This window comes from Brassica napus, chromosome A9, assembly GCF_020379485.1.
Source record: "Brassica napus cultivar Da-Ae chromosome A9, Da-Ae, whole genome shotgun sequence".
Taxonomy (NCBI): domain Eukaryota; kingdom Viridiplantae; phylum Streptophyta; class Magnoliopsida; order Brassicales; family Brassicaceae; genus Brassica; species Brassica napus.
This window is the reverse complement of record NC_063442.1, coordinates 44530319-44556638: the sequence shown is the minus strand read 5'-3', so window position 1 is coordinate 44556638 and position 26320 is coordinate 44530319. Positions and strand designations below refer to the sequence as shown.

At 35.9% G+C, this 26320-nt stretch overlaps 4 protein-coding genes and 1 pseudogene across 4 annotated transcripts in view; 2 read left to right on the top strand and 3 right to left on the bottom strand.

Annotated features, from left to right (window-relative positions):
* Nucleotides 1-26320, top strand: part of LOC106365422 (cullin-1-like) — a 47904-nt gene that overhangs the window by 3417 nt on the left and 18167 nt on the right. The gene's annotated exons all lie outside the window — the stretch shown is intronic.
* LOC106369288 (cysteine-tryptophan domain-containing zinc finger protein 7) lies at nucleotides 25-3072 on the bottom strand. The gene is made up of 6 exons (XM_048742003.1): nucleotides 2525-3072; nucleotides 1594-2450; nucleotides 1349-1509; nucleotides 1018-1178; nucleotides 774-934; nucleotides 25-475 (listed from the first exon to the last, which is right to left on the bottom strand). Exons 1-6 carry the CDS (start codon nucleotides 2955-2957, stop codon nucleotides 278-280), a joined length of 1971 nt encoding a protein of 656 aa, XP_048597960.1. The 5' UTR covers nucleotides 2958-3072; the 3' UTR covers nucleotides 25-277.
* Nucleotides 4121-7117, top strand: LOC125578656. The gene is made up of 5 exons (XM_048742001.1): nucleotides 4121-5188; nucleotides 5265-5559; nucleotides 5644-5817; nucleotides 5896-6490; nucleotides 6761-7117. Exons 1-5 carry the CDS (start codon nucleotides 4161-4163, stop codon nucleotides 6922-6924), a joined length of 2256 nt encoding a protein of 751 aa, XP_048597958.1. The 5' UTR covers nucleotides 4121-4160; the 3' UTR covers nucleotides 6925-7117.
* On the bottom strand, nucleotides 8769-14812 carry LOC125578657 (annotated as a pseudogene).
* Nucleotides 21524-25207, bottom strand: LOC125575442 (cullin-1-like). The gene is made up of 11 exons (XM_048741998.1): nucleotides 24997-25207; nucleotides 24849-24878; nucleotides 24449-24663; nucleotides 24072-24377; nucleotides 23239-24006; nucleotides 23101-23156; nucleotides 22867-22984; nucleotides 22476-22766; nucleotides 22168-22386; nucleotides 21902-22075; nucleotides 21524-21813 (listed from the first exon to the last, which is right to left on the bottom strand). Exons 2-11 carry the CDS (start codon nucleotides 24862-24864, stop codon nucleotides 21712-21714), a joined length of 2265 nt encoding a protein of 754 aa, XP_048597955.1. The 5' UTR covers nucleotides 24865-24878; nucleotides 24997-25207; the 3' UTR covers nucleotides 21524-21711.

The window sequence follows — 26320 nt, the reverse complement described above, 5'->3', positions numbered from 1 at the left end:
TACAATGGTTGAGTAATTTAGTTCCAGTTCTTGTTAAACTCTTCCTAAAGTTCTCTGATACTACAAGGGATATATATATGAACAACACATGATGATAACTTCAAATCTTTGTCGAGTCTCTCACAAATAAGGTCCTAACACTATACACTTGCGCAGTAAAATAAGTTTATATAGTCTACAATTCCCCAAGCAAAACTCAAAGGTAGCTTTCCTTTCTCTTCTCCGCTCTGAGTATGGCCCTATGATACTTGTACAAAGGTGAGATCATAATTCACAATCATCGGTTTATGGATTCCATTGCAAGCCTCACCGCATGCACCAGCTTCTCCATGTCCTGGAAACTGAAATCAAGAGCCCTTTTGATGCATGTTATGCCATTGCTACTGTATCTGGTGTCAGATGATTTTCCCTTTGCAACTGCAAAGGCGGTCTGTGCTTTTCTTGATGCATCCATTGCAAGGCTTACGTTTTGCGACTGCAAGACCAAAATATATGTATCTAAGGAACACATCTATTAGCTGCAAGACTACTTATACAAACATCTGATAATGTTTACACGCATAACACTATTTTTTTGTACGAAGATGGTAATGAATATGATGCTATACTTGAAGATGATTCCAATTAATGTTGCTCAACTCTCAACCAAGAAACTATCTCAACTACGTACTAAAGCAGCTAAATGGTTCTGTAAACCTAAACTAAATATGTGTATTTATATATATCTGAACTCTGAAGGCACCAGACCACAGAAGTAAAATAACTGAACTTACAAAAGTCAAAAGTTGTGAAAGAGAGGAATGGTTTCCTGAAGAGAGAACATGGTTTCCAGTTACTTTAGGGGATGACCTCACAGGGGTGGACAAGGCAACCTTCTCTGCTGCCAATGTCTTGTTTGGGTTTTCACCATCAGAAGCAAAGGAAGGAGATTCACCTGTTTTGAAACAAGATGGGAAGTAATTCATCAGCCCCCAAACATTTTTAAAATATTATGTTCTTTATTTTTATTCTAAATACCTGAAGGAATCACTTGCAGAGATGCTTCCAACTCAGATTTATATCTGTTTATGTTCCCATGGGAGGAATAAGTTATCCTTAGATAAGCTACTTCCATACATTTATAAGCCAAAGCAGCAGCCCCCATATCTTTATCTTTCTCATATTCATGTGCACAGAACCTGTTACATCAATTTTATAACAAGAGGATTCGGTTCAATAGAAACTTTTGCACATCTTGACATAATAGAAATATCTATAGGCCACAACGAAGAAACTCAGCGAAAATGAGAGGCCAACACGAACAAGTAGCATCACAGTGAAGTCAGATCTTGCTGAATGCCAAACTTACTTGCAAAGTTTTGCTGTGCTGCCATAGATATGCTTGGATGTGACAATGCTCTTATGTGTAGCATTCTCAGTGCCAGAGGACTCCAAAAGGGACGCACCATGAAGAAACTTAAGCGCCGCCTGAAAGTAAAAACCAATGCTCTCGTGATTATTCCCAGCATTCTGCAAAAAAGGATAATAATGTCTATGTTAAGCCAAAGGAGAGAAAGAACCACTACAACACTTTGCAATAAAATATGCCCAAACCTTAAGACGATCAGCTATGTGTTTCAAGTCTGTAGCCTCTTTGATTGAGTTGGATGCAGCCTGACTCGTAATTTCCTTTTTCAAAGGGCTTGAGCCAACATGATCATCATGTCGCATAACCTTTGTCTTCGTACTATTTGTATTTTCTAGCTTATTAATAGGATCTTGATGTTCCTTTGATGAGTCCTCTTTGTTACTCTCCATAGACACTTTTCTAGCAGGTCTTTTCTTGTTTCTGCTTTCTTTTGCCTTTTCTTGTTGAGGTTCACTCTCTGTGCAATAACCTTCTTTGTTGTCTCTCAAACTTTCTGCAGCCTTCTTTGTTGTCCTTGGTTTATCCATAGTGATATAACCTTCACCTTCTCGGCATCTTTTTCGCGTATCACCAGCACTAGAGTCAGTATCATGGTGTTTATCCCGCTCTGAGATTCTTTCTGATTTAAGCTCAGGTGGGTCTAAGGCTGAAGGAGCTAGTGAGTCAACTAGTGAACCTCTGGCTTCATGGACCAAAGGTTGATGAGAAGCACTATCTCTACCATTTTCCTGAGAAACCACTCTGTCCCTATCACAGCTTTCAGGCAACTCCTTTCCATCACAACTTGAACCCTTCTTAAGCTTCTTTTGCTTTCTAACTTTCTCTCCACTTGGCTCCATTACTGCGGCTTCTCTCATACAATCTCCACTTTCTTTATTTTCCTTGTGTTTCCTCTTTCTGTCTTCATGTCCATCATGAGGAGAAGCCTTACCAATAGTTTTGTTGGATCCAGGTTGGTCTAGAGCAGAAAATCTTGATTTTCCAGTCTTTGGTTTCTTACAAAGATCTCTTTCAGGTTCCATTGCCACATTCTTCATTCCTCCTACACGCATTTATCAAGTAAATCAGATAAGTTTGAATACCAAGGAAGCATAATAGGGAAACTCAAAATAATACCTTCAACAGAATGCTTATTTGTCACTTCTGATCTAACACTCTCCTTAGTATTGTCCCCATCTTTATTTAAGTCACTCCACTTGATAGGATGCTTCGAATCTGGCTCACACTTCCATGCCTCTTCAACATTTCTAACACCGTTGAAACTCTCCTTCACTGCACTTTCTTCTGAAAGCTTTTCTTCCTTAGCTTTAGGAACCAGACTACTTTGTTCTTGTTCTTTTGATTCTCCTGAATCACCAATATCTTCTTGCAATTTATCTGGTAGATTCATATTAACTACATTTACAGCAGCATCCTTGCCTCTCAAACCATTCCTGCTTGAACTTTTCCGGGACTTCTGTGCTTTAGGAAGTTTTGACTTCAAAATTTGCTCTTCATTCCTTGTCTTACTAACCTTTACCACAGGATCTACATGTTCACCTTCTTCCATGTCTTTTCTTGTGTTAACACTTTCAGTTCCCTCAACACTTTGATCTGGAAATGCTACTACATCATCTTCCAGTTCAGGCTTTGAACCATCAAAGCTGCATCCAGGTCAGTGTTGTTCATCCCTCTCAATATGATCCCCTCAAGCCTGTTCAACTTCTCCGTCTTCGCACACTTTTGTGCATCTCTCATGATGTTTCCTTTCTTTCCCAACTGAATAAGATCATCAGAGAGAGGTGATAGCAGCTGGTCTTTATGCTACTGGAAGACACCATACCCGGATATCCGATCCGTGCCCAGGCCTATCAGACATGCCTCTGAATGGTAATATATATATATATAGTATTGTAAATTTATGATTACCATTTTGGTTTTGTCTGCATTCCTTAGAAACATGACAGAAAATTATTCTAAGCTCCCTCATTATGAGGATTTGATCACGAAAATTGTTCCAAGCTCTTGCGGTACGCCGGACTCCTTGGTGTGGTTACCTGAGAAATCAGGAACTTACTCCACTAAAACCGGCTATGCCCTCACAAAACTCAATGTTGGATGACTTTGACTGGAAGAAATGTGTTTGGCAGGTGAAGACTTCTCCAAAGATTCAACACTTGTTATAGAAAACCAAAAACAGAGTACTGCCTGTTGGTTCTGTTCTCCAAGAAAGAGGGATGGGAGTTGATCCAAACTGCAAGAGGTGCGGTGCCCTAGAGAAGAGTCGTAAATGAGGAGCAGGAAGAAGATATGAATGCCATCAAGGCCTTACCTATTAGACAAGTTTATACGAACAAATTGTAATGAATTTTCTTAATTTAATTTTTAATTATTTGTAATGACAATTATGTTTTTGATACAGATTTAAACAAATTCAGCAAGTTTTTTTTTTTTTTTTTTGTTTGGGGTAGGAAAGCCCAATAAATTAAGCATGCATCTATAAACAGACAGACAGACGCACTATCAATTAAATTATATGACATAAATATTTAAAATTACTTATTTATGAAAAAGATAAATAAATATCTATAGTTTAACTTTAAAATCGATTATAAACATCTCATCTCAAACAATATCCGATCAAGTCAAAATGTTGGGGCTTTGAAATGGGCTTTTATGTGCTCATTTGGGCTCTGCTACCTAGAACGACGTCGTCGGTTGTTAGGGCTCGTATACGATTCTCATCTCGTCGCCGTTCTCAGGATCTTCATTGATGGCGACGTCGCATGAGAGTGTCAAGTGTATTTGCAGTGATAAGAAGGTTGTAGAAGTCGATCCCAAGACATGGAAGTCCAAGTGTGGCACGTTTCATTGTTTGAGAGATGTTCTGGATGTGTTGAAATCGGATGTGTTCTTTGAAGGTGTTGATGTGAGCTTCAGAGAACTGAAGATGATAGCTGAAAACGTGAGCACTAAGAGCCAAGCTTTGCAGTTAGTTTGCGTTGTTGCTGATCGGCTGAAGTCTCTTCTGGATCCGAAGAGAAGATCGCTTGTGGAGAAGATGCTGGAGGAAATTGCAGATGGTTTTGAAGTAAACAAGTGCTTTGATCCGGAGGAGCTGTTTGAGTTTATCTATGAACTCATGTATGATGGTCTTAAGAACAAGAGTGGTTTTCACGGACATAACGCTACTCTAATCAGTGCCTTTGCCTTAGATCTTCTCTATAGAAGAATGAAGGAAGGAGAGTTCATTCAGGAGGTGATCGACCCTTTTTTATCTATGGTTTTGGTATGTCTGACCGACCAAACTCCCAACCAATCTCTTGCTCTTAGATGTTTGAAGCCTCTTCTGCAATTGCCTTTGCCTTCCCTCAGCGATGAAGGAAAGGCTCTAGGACCTAGACTGCTAAGAGCGTTGTTACAGATTGCTGCTGGTGTGGTCATGAAAACATCTCTTGATTGCTCTTTGTCTTGCTATGATCTTTTGGCATTGTACATCAGCAAGTACATGACTGTGAACCAGCTGACTGAATTTGTTAAGCGTAATGATAGATTATTTGAGGATATAGAGACAGATGTACACTGTAGGGCTCTTTCACTCATCGAGGCCATCATAGAGCGGAGGTTTGAGTTTGAAGAGTTACCCCACTTTGTATCTGAGGTTTCATTTTCTCTGATACACAATGTTGTGGAAAAAATCAGCTTGAAATGTCAACAGATACTGTTGGAGTATTTGGCCAACTATACCCTTAGTGACAAAATTTTAGACGGTCATATTGATCCTATGCTCCAATACACACGGTATGTACCTACGAATTGAATTTAGCTTCTAGTTTTTCTTGATTTTATTCTCACGGTAATTGTATTTGTCTTCCAGGTGTAATGATCAAAAGAAGGCTCGAGCCCTGACCATGGTTCGAGCCTTTATCTCCAAATTTTCAGAACCTGGTCTTGGCAGCAAGAGCAAGAGGAAATATTTAAACAAGCTCTCGAGTCGTTTGGTTACAACTCTGTTGCCTCTGATTCCCCGAGATGCTGACCCTTTCAAAGCGCCTTCCCCTGTTGGTGAGCTCATAGGGTTTCTTATAGAAAAATTAAGTAAAGGTATGGTTGGTAACCTGATCCCTGAATGTCTGTCCGCTTTTAAGGAGTATCCGGCAGCGGTAGCAGAGGTGAGTTCACGTGAAGTTATTGCATACCTTTTGTGTTTGCTTCTTTTGGAAATTTAGCTCGCTCAGTCGTTGGATGCCATGCAGGTGTTGTTCTTCTTCATGAAAGCCTTGGAGAAACGTTTCAGGAAGCATATCATCACTATATTGAAGAAAGTAGAGGTTGCTCACACTTCCGATGAAAGTCACTACTCACTGTTCATGGTATTCAGTACGTTCAGACATTTTCCTGGTTATCAAGTATTGGATCCAGAGTTTGAGGTATCCATTTTAGCTTTTGTTCTATACTTTCTTTGCAATAATCCAGTGAGATAATTCTTACTGGAACTTTTATTTCAGGAGATGTGGAGAATTGTATTCAAATCACTCTTGCACACAGAGTCAAGACTGAGGAATATATGCTGCAAACTCCTGAAGGAATACTTCAACGCATTGGGAAAGAAGAACATGGCGAGCTCTCAGTCTTTGGTAGCTACCTTGTTCATGGTGGCTGCACATCTGTGCTTCGTGCTAAAGGAGAACACCTCAAGCGACCATAAGCGTGACCTCACAGAAAACTTGGTGCATGTGCTCTCCGCTCTTCATTCTTGGATTGGGCAGCTTGATCAAGCAACCTGCAATGAGTTCTGGTTCAGTCTGGGGGAGAATGAAAAGGAGATGTTTCGTGAAGCCTTCAAGGTGATTGATCGAGAGGAGGAAGGAGTGTCTAGGGATTTACTCTCTGAGAATGGAAATGGTATAAGGAAAGGGTTGATTGGAATTTTGCTCAAGAGAATGGGGGAGCTTGCTCTTGAGAAGGAGTCTGTTCAGATGAGTGTTGTGTTCAGTGTCTATGAAGAGCTTAGTCAAGAAAAAGAATGGCATTTATATGCTTCGGAAGTTATGTATCCGTTGTGCAAAGTTTGTGAAGGTTTTGCAGGGGAAAACATCTCAGGTATTGATCTGTTCTTTATTGAGTGTGCTTTTGCTGTCTTAAGTCTAACACAATCGTGTGGATAAAGTTTTTATTTGTGTTGGCTGCCTGATCTGTTAGAATCAATGTGCCTTTTGTTGTTGATTTGATGATCACTGTGCCCTACTATTTGAAAGGCTCTTGCGTTGACATGATCATCATGTAGAGTATTGCAACAAATTTAGGGTGTAGGGTTCATATTAGGTTTCTCTGGAGTTGTACAGAACACTATGGTTCTTTTCTCTTTTTCAGTTGAGCTGAAAAAACAAGGAGAGAATGTGCGAGACAGTTTAAGATCGGCCAACAATATCTTTGGGGAAGCCTACGTTGGAATAAGACAAGGATTGCAGGCAAATAGAAAGAAGAGAGCGGGAGAAGAGCTGGCGAAAGCTGGCCCGAGAAAGAAGATAGAGTAGAGATGAGCGTTTCCAGTTTGCTACTCTCTAGGAACTGTTAAGAGGTTGTGGAAAGAGCTTTTAAATTCTGTAACTCACGTGTTCTTTATGCTGCTTGGAGACTTTTTTTTTTTTTTTAGCTCATCCATAAACAGTTATTCCAGACATATGTGATTATGCAGGTGGGTTTGAAATGGGCCACTTTTACTGCTTTTATGCGTCCTCATAAAATTTTGTTACATGACAGTTATTTTGGGGAAAAGTGCCAATTTCGATCCCAACTATTTCAGTCGTGCCAAATACGACCCGAACAATTGATCAGTGTCAAATACGACCTCAACTCAATTATAATTCGAAAAAACTACCTGAACTTCTTAAAACGTGCTTAAATCTAAATTGACTCTAACAGAAGTTAGTCAATCGTTAACAAGATAAAACGACGTCGTTTTGATATACGAGGAAAAGTACCAATTTCGACCCCAACACTCTCAGTCGTGCCAAATAGGACCCGAACAAATGGGCAGTGCCAAAACCGGCCTCAACTTAAGTATAATTTAAGAAAAACTACCTGAACTTCTTAAAAGGTGCATAAATCTACATTGACTCTAACAGAAGTTAGTCAACCGTTAACAAGATAAGAAGACGTCGTTTATATACATATATATATATATATATATATATATATATATCTATTTTAAAAAAAAAATATGTTCATTCCGGAACTCAAACCATGTTGTGATACCCTTTTAAATGGGCACACTAACAACTAGATAAAAGTAACTTTTTAAAATACTATTACAAATTTGAAATTATATAAACTACTATTATTCTTCATCTTATCCAATTTAAAATTTTGGTGACAATTTTTTCTGATTTATATAAATACATTAACACATTTTTCTTATTTATCATATCTTTAATAAAATTATATCTTACTAAAATATAAATAATAAAATATTTATTATTATACGATCTTAAATATGCTTAAAACTTTGAATTTATTTATACAATTTTCTTATATAAATTATTTTTAATTTTTAAAATTAAGTGGGAATTTTTTTAGTTTTCAAAGTTGATATTATATATTTTGATATTTTGTTCAAAAATGTTAAGAGGCCTTTTACCTTTCTTTCACTAAGATATGTTGTACAAAATATTAGACAAATTAAACAATAACTAAAATATATAAAGCAATCACCAAAGTTTTAAATTGGATAAGATGAAGAAGAATAGTAGTTTATATAATAGAGAATTTCTATTTGTAATAATATTTCAAAAAATTATTTTAGTCTAGTTGTTAGTGTGCCCCTTTAAAAGGATATCCCAGCACATATTTGAGTCCCGAAATGAACATATTAAAAAAAAAATACATATAAAACAACGTCGTCTTATCTTTGTTAAAGGTTGATTAACTTTTGTTAGAGTTAATGTAGATTTAGACACGTTTTAAAAAAATTGGGTAATTTTTCTTAAAGTATGATTGAGTTGAGGTCGTTTTTGGCACTGACCATTTGTTCGGGTCTTATTTGGCACGACTGAGAGTGTTGAGGTCGAAATTGGCATTTTTCCTCGTATATCAAAACGACGTCGTTTTATCTTGTTAACGGTTGACTAATTTCTGTTAGAGTCAATGTAGATTTAGGCACGTTTTAAGAAGTTCGGGTAGTTTTATTGAATTATAATTGAGTTAAGGTCGTATTTGGCACTGATCAATTGTTCGGGTCGTATTTGGCACGACTGAAATAGTTGGGGTCGAAATTGACACTTTTGCCGTTATTTTGTTAGTGATAAACCGTTTCCGTATATCAATCAACACTAGAAAAGGGGCAAAGAAGAAGAGGAGTAAATACCCCACACACACACTCTTACACAAATGTTTTTGTATTTATTACCGAGACTGTGTCCTAATATATATATTTTTTTGATTAAAGGAGAACAATTAATTGAATAAAACTCCCTCCAAAAGGACCATCATCATCAGCCAGGTAGCTTATATGAATGTGACATCTGTGTTCAATGGCCAACACTAGAATATTAAAAGTTTGTTCTTAGAAGAAAGAGGCACATCAGATGGCGAGTGAACCACTTCCTTCGATGATCTGGTTCTCCTCAGTTGCATCCGACGTTTGAGTTTTAGGCTTAGTCGTCGTCGTCCTCGAAAAACCATACCCCAGCGAGCTTCTGCTTGCTTCACATAGCTGCCATTATCGTTATGCACCATTTCCCAATACAAAATCAATCAAAGACCAAACCACTCTGATAAATAAATAAATGTTGAATTTGATCTTAAGATTAAAACGCACCTCCGTTAGTTCAGATAGGTGACGGTTCCTGAACTCGTTGATCGTGTTTGCTATTTCTGAGGTTGGTAACTTCACCTGACAGAATTTTGTATCAGAGAGGTTAAAACGTGATCTCAATGTGTGTGGAAGTTACTGATAGTGCCCACATTTTCGGTTTATCTAAAACGCACAAAATGATCATATAGCAAATGAATAGGCGATGTTATGTTACCTGCTGACATCGAGGGCAACGAATGGGATAAGTCTTTCTGAGAGAAGCTGAGCAATTATCTACAAGTAACAAAATATTCAATGGCGAAGACCATCTACACTGTGTAGACTACACAGATGTTCTCGTCTAAAGAGCATAAACTGTAGAAGTTCAGGTCATTCTAAACCTGACCAACTCGTCCAAATCCGCAAATAATTATGTGATCCTGCAAATCATCCGTCTGAAAATAAAACCAATGAGAGATTAGACATGAGACAGCCTTGTAATAATTTCCTGAACCAAAGAATGTGTGAGTTTCAAACACTAATTCAAGTGTTACCATTATTGAGTGACAGTGTTAAAATTCTGTACAAGTATCATCAAGATTCCTACCTCACTTTCACTGCAAGTAACAAATATACAATGGACAAGAAGTTGGAAACTCCCACATACACTGTGACACAGACTATCTACACAAATGTTCTCGTCCAAAGAGCATAAGCTGAAGAAGTTCAGATAATGTATAAACCTGCCCAACTCGTCCAATCCGCAAATAATTATGTGATCCTGCAAATCATCCGTCTGCAAAATAAAATCAGCCAAAAAAAAAGTGGGATTAAACATCAGGCAGACTCGTAATGATTTCCTGAACCAAAGAATGTGTGAGCTTCAGAATGACACTAAAGTCAAGTGGTACCATGATTGAAATAGATCTAAAATTATCTACAAGTATCATCAAGATTCCTACCTCACTTTCAACCGGCAATAAACTTCTAACATCATGCAACTCAAACCGGGATGCAATTAACTGGCCACCAGCAGCTAACCAAGGTGTGATAGCCATTGAGATTCCCACCACAAGAAACAGCAACGAAGATAGCTGAGGAGACATTATACCCTGGAGGAACCACCGGTTAGGCCTCTAGGGAAATACCGTTGGAATAAATATATACATGATGTCGATAGCAAACCTGATTGACAGCTTCTCCAAAAGCAACAAATGCAAACTCTCCACCAGGGGCCAGAAGAAGACCGGCTCTAATTGCAGATATGACTGAAATTCCGAACAACTTTCCCATGACAACGACTAATATAGTCTTGCCCAATATCAAGAGTCCCAAAGTCCCAATTACGACGGGGAAGTTAGAGAGAAGAAGTTTCGGATCAATAGACATGCCAACCTGAAATGAGTATAACTCCCTTTTTAGTCTTATGACTGTGCTTACATATGTTTGCAGTTGAAAGAAACATCAGAAGTAATACTTTCTTTCACCATCCACAGTTCCCTGCTTTTTTCAGAAATGATAAATATATGGATGAAGTTATTTCAGAACTCATAAATTACCGTCATGAAGAAAAGACCCAGCAGAAGACCACGATAAGGAGCAATATCTGATTCTACTTGCAAGGAAAACTCTGTTTCCGGCTTTCCGCAAGGAGTAAACCAGCCAAAAACGCTCCTAATGCCATGGAGAGTCCCGCCTGATTTACAGAAAGGAACATTTAGCAGAAAAGAAAGAATCGCATGGCGGAATAAATGTAAAAGCCAAGAACCAACAAGATGAAGGTCATACCCTAGCTGTCACTAAACTAGTCCCAAGGATAACAAGAAGTGTGTTGGCAGAGAATATCTCAGCGTTTCGATTTTCTGCAATCTGCTTGTAGATTGGTCGAAGAAGCTGTGGGCCAAAAGAGTGTCAATGCCTTAGATAATATCTCCACAGGAACATATCTGGCACCTCAAAAGTTAAAGTATCTGAGACTTACAAGACGACCACCAGCAATTATGGCAGTAATAATAGCAACTGCTGCTTTGACTGCAGCAAGTCCAAGAGCTTCAGCAATGGCTTGAAACCCAATCTGAGAAGAACAATTAGAAACTTCGCCTTTTCCTACCATTTATACTTCCTAGACATCATTGAGCGTATACAAACACAGCTAACCGGACTCAATTATAAGAAGGAACCAGAGAGATGAGCTTACCCCTCCTTTCGATGAATTAGGTGAAATAAGTGGGATGAGAATCAGTAAAACAACTACAGCTAGATCCTGTGAAAAAATAACAAAATGATGAGAAACTCCCGGCATAGCTGTCAGAATGAACTCTGCTCTGAACCGACCTGAAAATGCAAGACGGAAAATGTAGCCCGTCCATGTCTAGATGTACTCCCACTCCGTTCTTGTAGAACCTGATACCAAGTACACTGTTTTTGTTCAACATAATTCCTTTCAGTAAGATAGCTATCTGAATGCAACCAAAGATGTCACCTGAAGGACAAAAGCGGTTGAGGACAGTGCCAGGCCATTTCCAATAACTATTGCCGCAGGACCAGCCTGACCAGCAACGTAATGCGCAACCAATCCAACTACTGCCGCTGTCACCAGAACCTAGATTACAAAAAGAAATGTAGATTAGGAACCTTGGACACCGAACTTGGATATATTATGTGGAATGAGATATGGGGATCTAATCAAATCACCTGAGCGGAGCCTAATCCAAAAACATACTTCTTCATGGAACTCAGTCTTTTCAACAGATAGCTTTCAAACCAAAAGAAAAGAAACGGTTGGATCTTCTACCAAACACATATCAAAAGCAAAAGCACAGCATACGTATGTATCAAATAGTACCTCAAGGCCAATGTTGAAAAGCAAGAAAACAACTCCAAACTCGGCCATGGCCTTGGTTGCGTGCACATTACGGATAATCGAAAGACCATAAGGACCAATCAATATTCCGGCTGCCAAATATCCAAGAACAGGGCTGCCTATACATTGAAGCAGATGAAGCCATCAAGACAGCACATAAATCTCTATGCAACATGATCGCGAGACTGAAAATGGTTTTGACTAATGAGAGCATAGAAATTGTAGGGAAGGGGATGCATTGGAAAAATAACAAAAAAAAAAGAAAAGAAGACTTCTACTAACCTCCAGGAAGTTTCTGAAATAGAGGCACAAATATGACGCTTGCCAGCAGTAACCATAAGAAATCAAGCAGGGAAGCTTCTTCCTCATTGACCTAATAATTGCAGAAGTTTCAGCCTGCATTCTATACAGTACGCTAATATTTCTTCGGTACGCTAATATTCTAAGAATTAGTATGGAATTTATTAAACAGCTTACGAGGTTCATGGCAATCCTTTCTCCACCAACACAAGGCGTCTTCTCGCTGTCTTCATGAGGGGAAGCCTTACCACTATCCTTCATAGTTTTGTTGGATCCAGGTTGATCTACAGCAGAAAATCGTGATTTTCCGGTCTTCGGTTTCTTACATGTCTTAGAAAGTTCTCTTTCAGATTCCAATCCAACATTCTTCATTCCTCCTACTGACGCACGTATCAAGCGCATCAGATGGTTTTAATAGAAAGGAAACATAATAGGGAAAATCAATACATTCCAGAAAATAATACCTTCAACAGAATGCTTATTTTTCACTTCTGATCTAACACTCTGCTCAGTGTTGTTGTGCCCATCTTTATTCAGGTCACTCGACTTGATAGGATGTTTGGAATCTGGTTTACATACCAAACGAGGATCCCTACATGCCTCTTCATCATTTCTAACCCTCTACTTGAGTGCACTTTCTTCTGAAAGCTTTTCCTTCTTAGCTTTAAGAACCAGACTACTTTGTTCTGATTCTCCTGAATCACCAAATAATCTCCCGTATACATCTTCAGATCCTCCAATATCTTCTTGCAATTTATCTGGTGCATACTTGCCTCTCAAACTGTTCCTGCTTTGCGACTTCTGTGCTTGAAGGAAGCTTCTCTTCATTCCTTGTCTCACTCTTACCAACCTTAACCACAGTAGAATCATCTACATGTTCAATACCTGGAGCTTTCTCTCGCTTTGATTTACTTTCCGGCGAGTTTAGTGCTTCCCCTTCTTCCACGTTTTTTTTTCTTGTGTTAACACTTTCGGTTCCCTCAACACTTCCGATCTGGAAACGCTACTACATTATCTTCCAGTTCAGGATTTGAACCCATCAAAGCTTGCATCCAGGTCAGTGTTGTTCATCCCTCTTAATAACGTACCCTCCACATAAGACTATGATATCTTATCAATCTCTTTCCCCCGGTGGATAGATGATGGTGATAGACAGGACAAAAGAGGAAGCTTCATAGTCGTAGAAACAAGCTCCTCACATGACTGCTTATCAGTATCATATACAATATGATTCCCCTCAAGCCTGTTCAAGTTCTCCTTCTTCACACACTTTTGCGCATCTCTCATGATGTTTCCCTTCTTTCCCAACAGAATAAGATCATCAGAAGAGAGGTGATCACAGTTGGTCTTTATGCAAAGGGAACGACACCGTAGCCTAGAGAAAGAAATGCATCAAGACCCCAAACTCACATTCTTTAAAGTGTGTGTTTAACCTTTCTCTTTCTCACCTTTCGCTTAGCTGCATGAAACCAAGCATGGGCACACAATGCATAAATATCAGCGCCAGTGGGGGTAGAGGGACACTTCCGAGTAGTAGTGCTTTTAGAACCCTGTAAATTTTGTAAAACAAGGATGAGAGAGAATGTGTGAATGTGTTTTAAATTTGTGTAAACAAACATTTTGCCTGTAAGACGCATCAGCGTTCGTTGACTCCAACATAAAGAAGTTTGTCGAATCTGCCAGGTCGTAGAAGAGCCGGATCAATCAGGTCAGGTCAGGTCAGGTCTGTTGCTTGCTCCTATTATAAACAGATCCTTTGAAGAATCGCAGAGACCACTCGTTCCTGGATCACCAGAAGCACCTCGTGCTGGAGAAAGTGAATCAAGCACATCAAAGCAGTATTGATTCAATACGCTCTTTCAAAGGAAGAGGAAAAGTATTATAAATACCTTTACTGCCAGGAACAGAAGCTAAGAGTCAGAAGGCAAACACAGTTTTACTCACTTTCCCTGTTCCTAGAGGGAGGGCCATAGAGAAGCAAGCACACCAGATGAAAACAAATCTTTGTGCAGGAGAGGTAACTGAACTGTGTCTAATATCGAAGTCTTAACATAAAAAAAAATGCAAGTAAATCGATCGATCTCATAACATTGTGGCCTTGGGAGGCTGATGCATTTCTCTTCTTTGACCGGTCCAAGGCTTTAGTGAAGTCATCCTTAGCATTGTGGGAAGGGAGTGAGGCATTGACATCAAATCATAAGTGGGGGAAGAGAGTCCACCAAGGTAGTGAGAGATGATGCATCTTGGATCAAGTACAACAACTCGCTCAATCCGTTGAATGCCTATATGTCGCTGATAACAACCTTGCAAAAGGACTTACGAAAGAGCCAGAGTTGATGGATAGTCTCTTGCGCAATTGAGTGGAGAGTCCGACCAGTGAGGATTCATCTAACTTTGAATCACTTACTCCGTCTCGTTTCCACCTGAACCAGAGGACTCCGTCTCTCCACCATCGCAACCGAATCGAATCGAATAAGCAAAAGAGGTCATCAGCACCGGTCCTGGTTTCTAATGGGCTGGAAGCAAAACAACAATATTGGGCCGTATGTATGTGTAATAACTTTAATAAAGAACTAAGACTAATAAAAAGTTGCACTTTGGGGGCCACGTTCACGGGTGATGAGGGATGATCTGTTTCCAGCACAACTAAAGTGAACTACATTATACATAATATATTTACCCGACTTCGCAATATTCGGGTCCGGATCTTTCGGATAAATAAATTCTATACCCAATGAATAAAGAAAAAGACTAGAATAGCACTAAACCAAGTTTATGTTCCTAAAGTAGCACTCAAGGGTCAAAGTCACAAAAATAGGTTTCATTAAAGAGGTAAATATACACTTATACCCTTTGGGTTAATTAATTCAAACCTTAGGGTTTAGAGTTAAGGGGTGGGGTTTTGGAATTAGGGTTTAAAATTTTATAAAAAAAAAATACGAAAATAAAAAATAAAAATTTAAAAACAGTTTCAAAAAGTATTTTTAAATTATAAAAAGAAAATTTGAAAAAAAAAAATTTAAAAAAAAAAAATCGAAAAAAAAATTATAAAAATTTCGAATCTGAAAACATATAATCTGAAACTATAAAAAAAATTCTTTTTTTTTATTTTTATTTTTATTTATTTTTGTTTGTTTATTTAATTTTAAACCAAGTGTATTAAAGATATTTTACCCTTTAATGAATGTCATTTTTGTGACTTTCTCCTTCTAGTGATATTTTTGAAACATAAACTTCAAAAGGTGCTATTATTGACAATTGCCCGAATAAAGAAAAAGACTAGAATAGCACTAAACCAAGTTTATGTTCCTAAAGTAGCACTCAAGGGTCAAAGTCACAAAAATAGGTTTCATTAAAGAGGTAAATATACACTTATACCCCTTGGGTTAATTAATCAAAACCTTAAGGTTTAGAGTTAAGGGGTGGGGTTTTGGAATTAGGGTTTAAAATTTTATAAAAAAAAAATACGAAAATAAAAATAAAAATTTAAAAACAGTTTCAAAAAGTATTTTTAAATTATAAAAAGAAAATTTGAAAAAAAAAATTAAAAAAAAAATCGAAAAAAAAAATTATAAAAATTTCGAATCTGAAAACATATAATCTGAAACTATAAAAAAAAATTCTTTTTTTATTTTTATTTTTATTTATTTTTGTTTGTTTATTTAATTTTAAACCAAGGGTATTAAAGATATTTTACCCTTTAATGAATGTCATTTTTGTGACTTTCTCCTTCTAGTGCTATTTTTGAAACATAAACTTCAAAAGGTGCTATTATTGACAATTGCCCGAATAAAGAAAAAGACTAGAATAGCACTAAACCAAGTTTATGTTCCTAAAGTAGCACTCAAGGGTCAAAGTCACAAAAATAGGTTTCATTAAAGAGGTAAATATACACTTATACCCCTTGGGTTAATTAATCCAAACCTTAGGGTTTAGAGTTAAGGGGTGGGGTTTTGGAATTAGGGTTTAAAATTTTATAAAAAAAAAATACGAAAATAAAAAATAAAAATTTAAAAACAGTTTCAAAAAGTATTTTTAAATTATAAAAAGAAAATTTGAAAAAAAAAATTAAAAAAAAAATCGAAAAAAAAAATTATAAAAATTTCGAATCTGAAAACATATAATCTGAAACTATAAAAAAAAATTCTTTTTTTTTATTTTTATTTTTATTTATTTTTGTTTGTTTATTTAATTTTAAACCAAGTGTATTAAAGATATTTTACCCTTTAATGAATGTCATTTTTGTGACTTTCTCCTTCTAGTGCTATTTTTGAAACATAAACTTCAAAAGGTGCTATTATTGACAATTGCCCGAATAAAGAAAAAGACTAGAATAGCACTAAACCAAGTTTATGTTCCTAAAGTAGCACTCAAGGGTCAAAGTCACAAAAATAGGTTTCATTAAAGAGGTAAATATACACTTATACCCCTTGGGTTAATTAATCCAAACCTTAAGGTTTAGAGTTAAGGGGTGGGGTTTTGGAATTAGGGTTTAAAATTTTATAAAAAAAAAATACGAAAATAAAAAATAAAAATTTAAAAACAGTTTCAAAAAGTATTTTTAAATTATAAAAAGAAAATTTGAAAAAAAAAATAAAAAAAAAAATCGAAAAAAAAAATTATAAAAATTTCGAATCTGAAAACATATAATCTGAAACTATAAAAAAAAATTCTTTTTTTTTATTTTTTTTATTTTTATTTTTATTTATTTTTGTTTGTTTATTTAATTTTAAACCAAGGGTATTAAAGATATTTTACCCTTTAATGAATGTCATTTTTGTGACTTTCTCCTTCTAGTGCTATTTTTGAAACATAAACTTCAAAAGGTGCTATTATTGACAATTGCCCCAATGAATACGTAGAAAAGATTTTAGTTCGAATTTCGGATCAAGTAGCACCAGTTTTGGGTCGGGTCGGGTTGGTGTAAAACCCAAAATGTAAATATATTTATATACTTTGAGTGAATTGTACAGTTGGTCAGTGGCCGAAAATGTTCTTGAAATGTTGTTGTCTTCGAACACTATAGATGTCTTTTCTAGTTTATTTATTTATTTTTCTTTAATGAATGACAATTTTATAATTTCTTCATTTTCTTCCTCGTATTTCCCTTTTCTAAATCCTAATTTGCAGTCTCTTTTCATGTTTCAGACTTTAAAAACATCATTTTGATACATGTTTTTTTTTTGCCATTTACATATAAAACTTCAAAATTTGACATATAATCACCGGTTATAAATTTGGAAAGCGGAAAAAATTATCTATGATTCATGTTCTTCCACAGAGAATTCGTATTACCCGAACCGTTCCATGTATTAACCGAACCCCATGGATATTCATATCTTTACCCATCGGTTAAATCCCTTAGATCTGTCACCGAACCGAACCGGTCCGTTTGGGGTCGAACCGAACCGGTTTAATCACTACACTCACTACAGCTTTCTAATCCTTTATTTCAGAACCAAAGCAAGAAAAGCCCCTAATGTTTTGGACCACACGTCAACAATTAATATTCAAAAATTAAAGCATGAAGTGAGCTTAAAGCTTCGTCTCACCAAATGATTCACATGACGCAAACATATCCTCTTGTAGTTTTAGTAAACAGACAAGGAGTAAACAGTAAAATAAATTTAATGTTAATCTTTGTTGTTAAAAATCGTTTCAGTATGGCTCTTGTTTGTAGTGTATGTTTAAAATACTTTTATCAATAACTTTCTAGCAGAGAATGTAAAATGAAACTTCGACTTGTTAACTGAAGGCAAAAAAATAGTGGACATAATCATGAAATTAGAAGTCATCGTTACGGTTACCATAGGATCAACCAGAGAGAAACAGATACTTTAACCCATAACAATGAGATTGAAATGTATCAAAGGACACTACTAGCAATTAATGTATGTACATGCATTTGTTTCCCCCCTAGCTTAATTTCATCTATGATAATCTTTACACGTAATTAACATATTAATTAACCTCAGTTATCAAAACTCTTCTCTATACCTTTTTGGATCATTAACTACGTACATTCCCTGTGATTTACAACCGCAAGAGCTCTTCTTCTTCTTCCGTAAAGAGAGAGAGATGGAGAGATGGGACTTGCTACAGTAGGAGAACTGAAGCCAACTTTCACAGGAAAGAGACGTCTGAATCCAAGTATCAGGCATGCCCCTGAATGGTAATATATAAATTCTGTTTGAATAACCAGTTTGATTCTTGTTTTGTCTGCATTCACATCTTAGCTTTTTGACGCATATCTATACTATTATTTATGAAGTGATTTAGCTTATTTGTCACGATTTATATGGTTTTAGGTAATTTTGTCTATTTGTTATGTTTTAATTATGTTTAAGATGAGTCATTAATTTATTAATAGTTTTTAGTTGAGTCCATAATTTATAAATTTAAATAATATAACTATAAAATATGTAATTAGATATATAATTATTTTGATTTTGCTTATTTGCATTTTTTCCATTATTTTAGCCAATTTTGCTTATTTGTCATCTTTTTATTAGGTTTTAGCTTAGTCATTGATTTATTAATGATTTTTAGCTGAATCACTAATTTATTAATTTAAAACAATATCCGTAATGAATTTTATATATAATTAAAAAATAATTTTGATTTTAATAATAATAAAATCTATATGTTATATTAATTTTGATTTAACTGAGTATTTATTAAATTTACAAAACCCATGACGAATTTTATATATAATAAAACACGCATTTATTTTAATAATATTAAATTTATATGTTATATTAAATAATTAATTATAAACTAATAATTAAATTGTGAAAATATATTTAAAAATTAAGAGAATTCTTATATATATTGTGTTGCTATCTGAAAACAATATTTTTTATTATAAAGTAAAAAAACTAAGATATAAAACAGTTTATAATTAAATATTAGTCAAACAAAAATATTTATATAAAGATATTTTCTAAACTATTTCTAATATATGAGTGTTTTAAAACTTTTAACACAATAATAAGTACATAGTTTGATGAACGTTTTTTTGACATATAAATAATTTGAAGTTTGATTTAACTATTTAAAATCATAAATAATAACTTAACTTGTGACTGAGTTCAAAACAATTTTTTTTGCTTTTACTTTAAACCAATTTAAGTTTAATCTGTGAAACATTATAGCTTCGGTTGGTGACCACTAGAAGAATGAAAAAAAATGAGCAAAATAAAAAAATAAAATTTTATTTGAGAAATTGAAAAAATAAAAAAAGGGAATTTTTACTTTTCAATAATTTGACTAAAATTTTCATATCAAAATTGCACTGGGAAATTTTTTCTTATAAATTCATTTCTTCATGGGGAATTTCGAAGAAAAAAATGGAATCTTACTTTTCAATAATTTGACTAAAATTTCAACATAACTGGTATAAATTTTGAGGAACAAAGAATTTACCATAATTTTTTTTCTTCAACATGTTCACCAATTAAAGTTTTATAATACCGATTTTTGGATTAATAAGACATAAAATAATAAGTATTCGTAAGATGATTATGCCCGCATGTGCAGGCAAAACACATAGTTTGGTTTTTAAAAAAAAAACATGTCAGGCAAACGAACAAGTGGTTCGTTCTTTCTCATGAAAATTTTAGTAATAAAGATCCAAATCTTTGTATGTGATGTGAATATCTGCAGCCACAACACATATATTGTCGGAATTTCTTACTGTTCATCAAAACCAATAATTTTTCACATATTATTTTGTATCTATGTGGAACATATCCGTACATTGACACTTCAGCTGGTTCTGTCTTCATTTGAATCTAAAAAATGGCCTCAAAACCAGGAAAAAAACATACACTAATTAGATGATAGAGTTACTGTTTCCTTATCCTAGAATCTTAGCGTTGGAGTCATGGAAGACACAAGCATTTCTTACATGATCATCAAATTCAAGTCCACACAGATCTTTTGCTTCAATAATTCAGAAAATCATTATTGAAAAATCTTCAGAATCTTGATGGGTTTGCTTATGTGTTCTTGCAGACCAATATCTGAAGTCTCAAGTGATCTTACAGTTCAAGTTGGATCTTCAAGTTTCTGGCTTCATAAGGAAAAATAAGCAAACACAAGAACCTTAAAAACAGAGTATCTATACCAAAACAGAGGATCCTCTGTTCTTGAGTAACATAGTTTTGATGAACTTTTTGCTTGTTGGTTTGGTATTCTCAGTTTCCTCTTGTGTCTCGTAGCGGAAAGATCCGGAAGCTTCTTACACGAATAATTAATTATTGGACGAAAGAATGTTACACGAATAAGTCACTTCAAGGTCTAATAGTTATAAGCTGGAGAAAGAAGGGGTTATTGATTCAGAATCAAAGAAGAAACAGAGATTGATTGTAGAAACAATCGTTAGGTTACTTCCTACACAAGGAAGAAAAAGCTCTGTTCCAATAGCGTTCCTTTCAAGTCTTCTCAAAATGGTTATCGCAACATCATCATCCTCTGCTTCTTCAGGCTCATGTAGATCAGATTTAGAGCGAAGGATCGGTCTTCAGCTAGACCAAACCATCCTCGAAGATGTCTTGATTCCGTCAAACCCTAACGGAGTCAACAATACGATGTCTGACATTGATTCTATCTTGAGAATCTTCTCTATATTCTTGAATCTAGACGAAGAAGACGATGATGAAGAAGAAGATCGACATCATCGTAACCGGTTTGGAGATGAAACAGAGATGGTTTTCGATGATTTCGACAGTCCCGGATCTCCAAAACAGAGCTCTGTCTTGAAAGTATCGAAGCTGATAGCTTTGGATACGAATCTAACAACTTCAAAGTTCATAGCTTTAGCAGAAAGCTCTTATCTGATCATGCTCGTATCATCAGTGATGGTCTATATCGAGCCGTTGACATTTACCTCAACGCATTTGCGTGCGTGAAACTGAAGGCCGTGGGTAAAGGATGAGACTTTGGTGCATGTTTGAAGGAGAGACGCGTAAAGTTTCGGTTTTTCAGAAATATGAAATGACGGCGTGTGACGTAAAGAGGTGTGTTTACTGAAATGGCGCTTCATGATGATGTGATTCATTAGAGACACGCCACAACAACCACCCGTTGTTCTCTGAAGTTTTAACAATTTTTTTTTTTAAGTATAAGATGATGCGTTGTTCTGCCTCTTTATATAGTATAATGAGAGAACTTCAGGAAGATGTTACCAAATTTACGCTTTTGTATAGCAATTTTTTCTTTCTATCCGTTTCATCCACATATTATAACAAAACTGACTATATTTTTTGTAACATGTTATGTCAGAAGCAAACTATATAACCACCTTCTTGCGTGTTACAAAAAAAAAACCACCTTCTTGCTCATGTACGCAAGATACTCGTTTACCTAAGCAACGTATTTGAAAGAGTTGGCATCGTCGATATCCCTAATCAAATAATCCTTTTCCATCAGTTTCTCAATACGTTTCTTGATCTGCTTTATCTCAGGCTGCAAAAATAAAACAACATAAGAACATCCTTAATTAATCTACAAATATGGAAACCCATGTGACTATACTTTCGTTAATTTAATTTACCTTGAACAAATGGCTAAGCCGCTCAACACACTCAGCGATTAGCTGTCTAAACTGCAACACTTTCTTTTCCTTCATGATCTTCACAAGACAAGCTTCAATCGCACTGGGTCTATCTTTAACAACTTCATCGACAACTTTATCGATTAGCGGTTCATCCAGTGTAGGAAGAGGGACCTGTTTCATCACAATGTCACAAACAGAAGGAAACAAAAAAAAATAACACACTAGTAGCATGAAAACAACACAATGCTCTTTATCATGCATACCTTGATTCTCTGCTTCTTATTGGTGAACTTGGAGTTGAACTCGAACGAATCAGTTTTAGAGATGGTCTTTGAGGCTGGCTCCTTTTTAAGAATCTTGTAATCTGCGCATGAGAGTGAATGAAGCACCCTTGCAAGATCTTCATGGTCAAGCTTTACTTGCTCAATTATCTCGTTGAAAGTTAATCTCTCTGCGTTGTTGAAAACACAAAGAACAGCAGCCTGAAACAAAAAGATGAATTCAAATATAAAGTTGAGATTCAAAATGCATCAAGTCACGAGACAACAACCAAAAACAAAAAGATATGTACCTGGTAGGTAGACACGACCAATTCGATTGATCCTGCATCGAATCTTCCAGTAACATGACATTTTCCCAGAGAGTAAGCCCAGTTAAGCTTCCTCGATTTGGTTATACTTTTATAAAAGGGATCGAAAGCCTTAGTACACTTGACCATTTCGACTGGTAGATTGGGTTCTGGTGATGTCTTGTAACTTGGCCAAGAAGACAAGGTGAGAACAGTGGCAGTAAAATCAACTTCCGGTTTTGCAACTCCCATGTAGAGTCTTTGAATATCTTTTGTCAATTCCATATCATTGACCTATATCAAACATATTAGTTAATTGTACAAAAGATTAGGCATAATTAACCTTAATAAAACAACCCTTTTAAGCAAGGAAACAAGAGAATCATTCACTAACCATGGTCTCCATCTTTTTAGTAAACAGATTACCGAATTGTTTTTTGAGCTTTAAAATTAGCATTTCATGCCCGCCACCACCACTTTGACCAGATAAGAGCCAACGGGCTAGCTTCTTCCTGCAAACAACCATATTTTGAAAAGCATGGATCTCATTAATCAAACTGAGTCAAAACCATTACAAATACTATCTCCGATAATGCATTAGCGTAAGTAATAGGAGATGTGTGTGTACCTATATAACTCGGCGAAAAGATCCCTGTCACTTATATAGACAATCAACTTTACAACCTGTGATCATTAGAAAGACACTATTAGCAGACTAGAATCAACGAGATTGAACAAATGAAAGAAAAAAGAAGAGAATGTTTACATTGTAGATTGTAGACTCGAGTGCAGAGTCATCATTCGACTTGTCATTGGCTGCCTTTTTGAAAAGATTGTAAAGAAACGTTGCAAGTAACTCTGCACTTGGCTTTCCAGCAACTTTCTTGTTACAAAAGATTTCAAAGGCTTCTTTCAACGCCTTATGGAATAATGTGTGGTTCTGAAAGCAGTCCGTGACATAGGCCATGTACTTATCGTGCAAGTCAATTATCTTTCTGACAAGAACCTGTTCCTCCACGATACCACTAGTAGCCGAGTCTTCAGCTTCTTTGATAAGTACGCTCCCTTCTGTAGCAATATGAAGCCTGAAGACGTCTGCAACAGGTTCCAACACTTGAGGAATAGCATGATAAAGCCTGTACATCCTGGAGAGATCATCTTTCTTGTCATCTCTTAGCAATGCCCCGCAACCTGACTGCCCTTTGTCTAGAAACTGCTTTGCACCCAAAAACAACAACTGATTCTGCATGATCTCAACTAGCTTTGGCTCAGTGCTTGAATGAAGGTAGCGAGTGACTCTCTCCTTCTCCTTCTCTAAAGACTCCTCACACTTCATCATGTATTCAGGGCAAGAATACTCTTGGATCCAGCTTGAGGCTTTATGAGAATAGTAAGAAGCTGTTTGTTGAAGAAAGAAGTCTTCAAAATGCTCTTCGTATACTTGTACAGTTCCTATCCCACTCTGCATGTAGATATCTAGCACTTTTTTCAGTAGATCGCTGTCAATCGCAACGCCCTCGCGTTCTTCCATAATCTGAAACATAGAAAAGTAAATCGTGTTAGATAGAACATAAAAGCATTGCAAATTTTGAAACTTACCATGTTCACAACAGCAACTCTGGACTCGGGGTTTATCTCTAATAAAAGATACTCTCGAAAGGAAAACATTGCAAGGTCTTCAAAGTTCTGGATAACTGTTCCACGGTTTCGTCTGTCACGGAGTACTTGAAGAGGCAAGCTTCGGGACATTTTTTTTGAACGCATGTAAGACCCGTCAGCAAGAAACTTGTTGAGATCTTCGAAAATCTCTGACAGCGACGATACCATGATTTTGTGATTAATCATCCTCTGGTAAAGCTTCTCAAGCAACTCTTTTCCGTGCGTGTTCTTTAAACTTGGTAAGACCTAAAGACATATTAAAAAAAAATTGTATTAGATAGATACAACTAAATATAAGAAGATGAGAATGTACTTACAGTTTCTCTATAATATGTTCTGTAAATGCGTTCATAGTAGAAGCAAAGATGACATCGCAAAGAGGGACACATCTTTGAAATAGTCTTGCGAAGCGTTTTATCCTCATTGAGAAGGGTTTTATCCTCATTATCCCCTTCCAAAAAACGGGTGAGATTTGTTACCACAGATCCTATCTTCGCCTTTATGTCCTCAAAAATGAGATTCTTCCCCATATCTGCGGTTAGGGAAATGGAAATCAAGAATTAACAGACATAAATCGACATCAATGCATTCACATTACAAAGAACTATATCTGCGGTTAGGGAAATGGAAATCAAGAATTAACAGACATCAATACATTCACATCACAAAGAACAAAGTAAAATTTTCCGAAACGGAAATGGAAGAGAAAGAAACTACCTGATTCTGTGAACATTGTTGTGCCCAAAGCTGCAGAAATCAATAACAATATTAGCACAGCAAACGAGATCATAAACAAAAGAATTTTACTAAAACATGGAGTACACCATCATCATAAGGTAAAGAGAGTGAAACTGCGATTTTAAACCTCTAAACACGGCAAGCCGAAAACGGAGAGGAATACGGCGGAGAGGAATACGGCGGAGAGGAATACGGCGGAGAGGAATACGGCGGAGAGGAATACGGCGGAGAGATTACGGCGGAGAGGAATACGGCGGAGAGTAAAACGGCGGAGAGAAAAAGGGGATTAGGTTATTTACCGAAACACAAGTGAAGCGGATTACGTTTTTTATCCAAACGTCACCGCTAAAATAATGACTTAGTTCTGCTTACTAGAGAAAAGAAAATAAACGGGCTGTACCGAACTCGAGTAAGCCCTTTTAATTTTGTTATGTAAACGGGCCTTTAACGGGCCACAATTTTGTATTGCAAAAGAATTGACATACATCTCTTTTTTGTACTAGAAAACAAGTGTCAATTGACAATTTTGAGAGTGACATGTGTCCTTTAAAAAAAATCTAAAACAAGTTTTTATATATTTTTTGACAAACGTTTTCTAAAACAAGGGGTTTTATATATGTTTCACCAGAAAGTTATAGCTCGTCGGCGATTGGTCGAGCAGTCAAGGCGTGTGATCTGTTCATAAATATGTAACAGATACCTGAGACAAGCACTCTTAATGTATAGAGAGTATAGACATAAAAACATAACCAACAAACGTTCCATCAAGCAATGCAATAAAGTCACAACTTTTTGCTGATTCTTTCTTTCTGAAGCGAAACAATGTAGTTAAACTACGAATACGATTTCATTCTTCCACCGCCAAACATCTATTTTTTTTTTGTCACTTGAGCAACGAAAATTTTCCATTAAGAAGTTTTATTTTCATATATGATTCTAGAACAGATAATCTATAGTTTTCTCAAACAATCTAGTATTAAAAATCAGAAGAAAAAAAAACACATTTTCTTTCATCAAGAGAGATATAATGTCTAATCCATCATAAGTGTTCCTTCAAGCTAGGGGTGAAACTCTATATAATACTTCCTCTGTTTCATAATAGATGAAGTTTTGGTTCTTTGCACACATATTAAGAAATTATCTTTTCTAAACCAAAAATCATTAAAATATAATTTAAAACTATTTTATTTAATTATAAACAAAAATTATAAAAACACAATTGGCTACACAGTTTTTGTTAAAGTTAAAGTTACCTAGATATGTGAAAACATCATCTATTATGAAACAAAAATAATCACCTAAAACATCATCTATATTGAAACGGAGGGAGTATATAGCTTCTTCCCAGGAGGCAGGAGTGTAGTCTCTCATAATTTTTATTCAAGCTAGGAATAGAAACTAAACTGATATTCATCTTACCAAGTAGAATACAGCTTCAATGGCTTCCACAT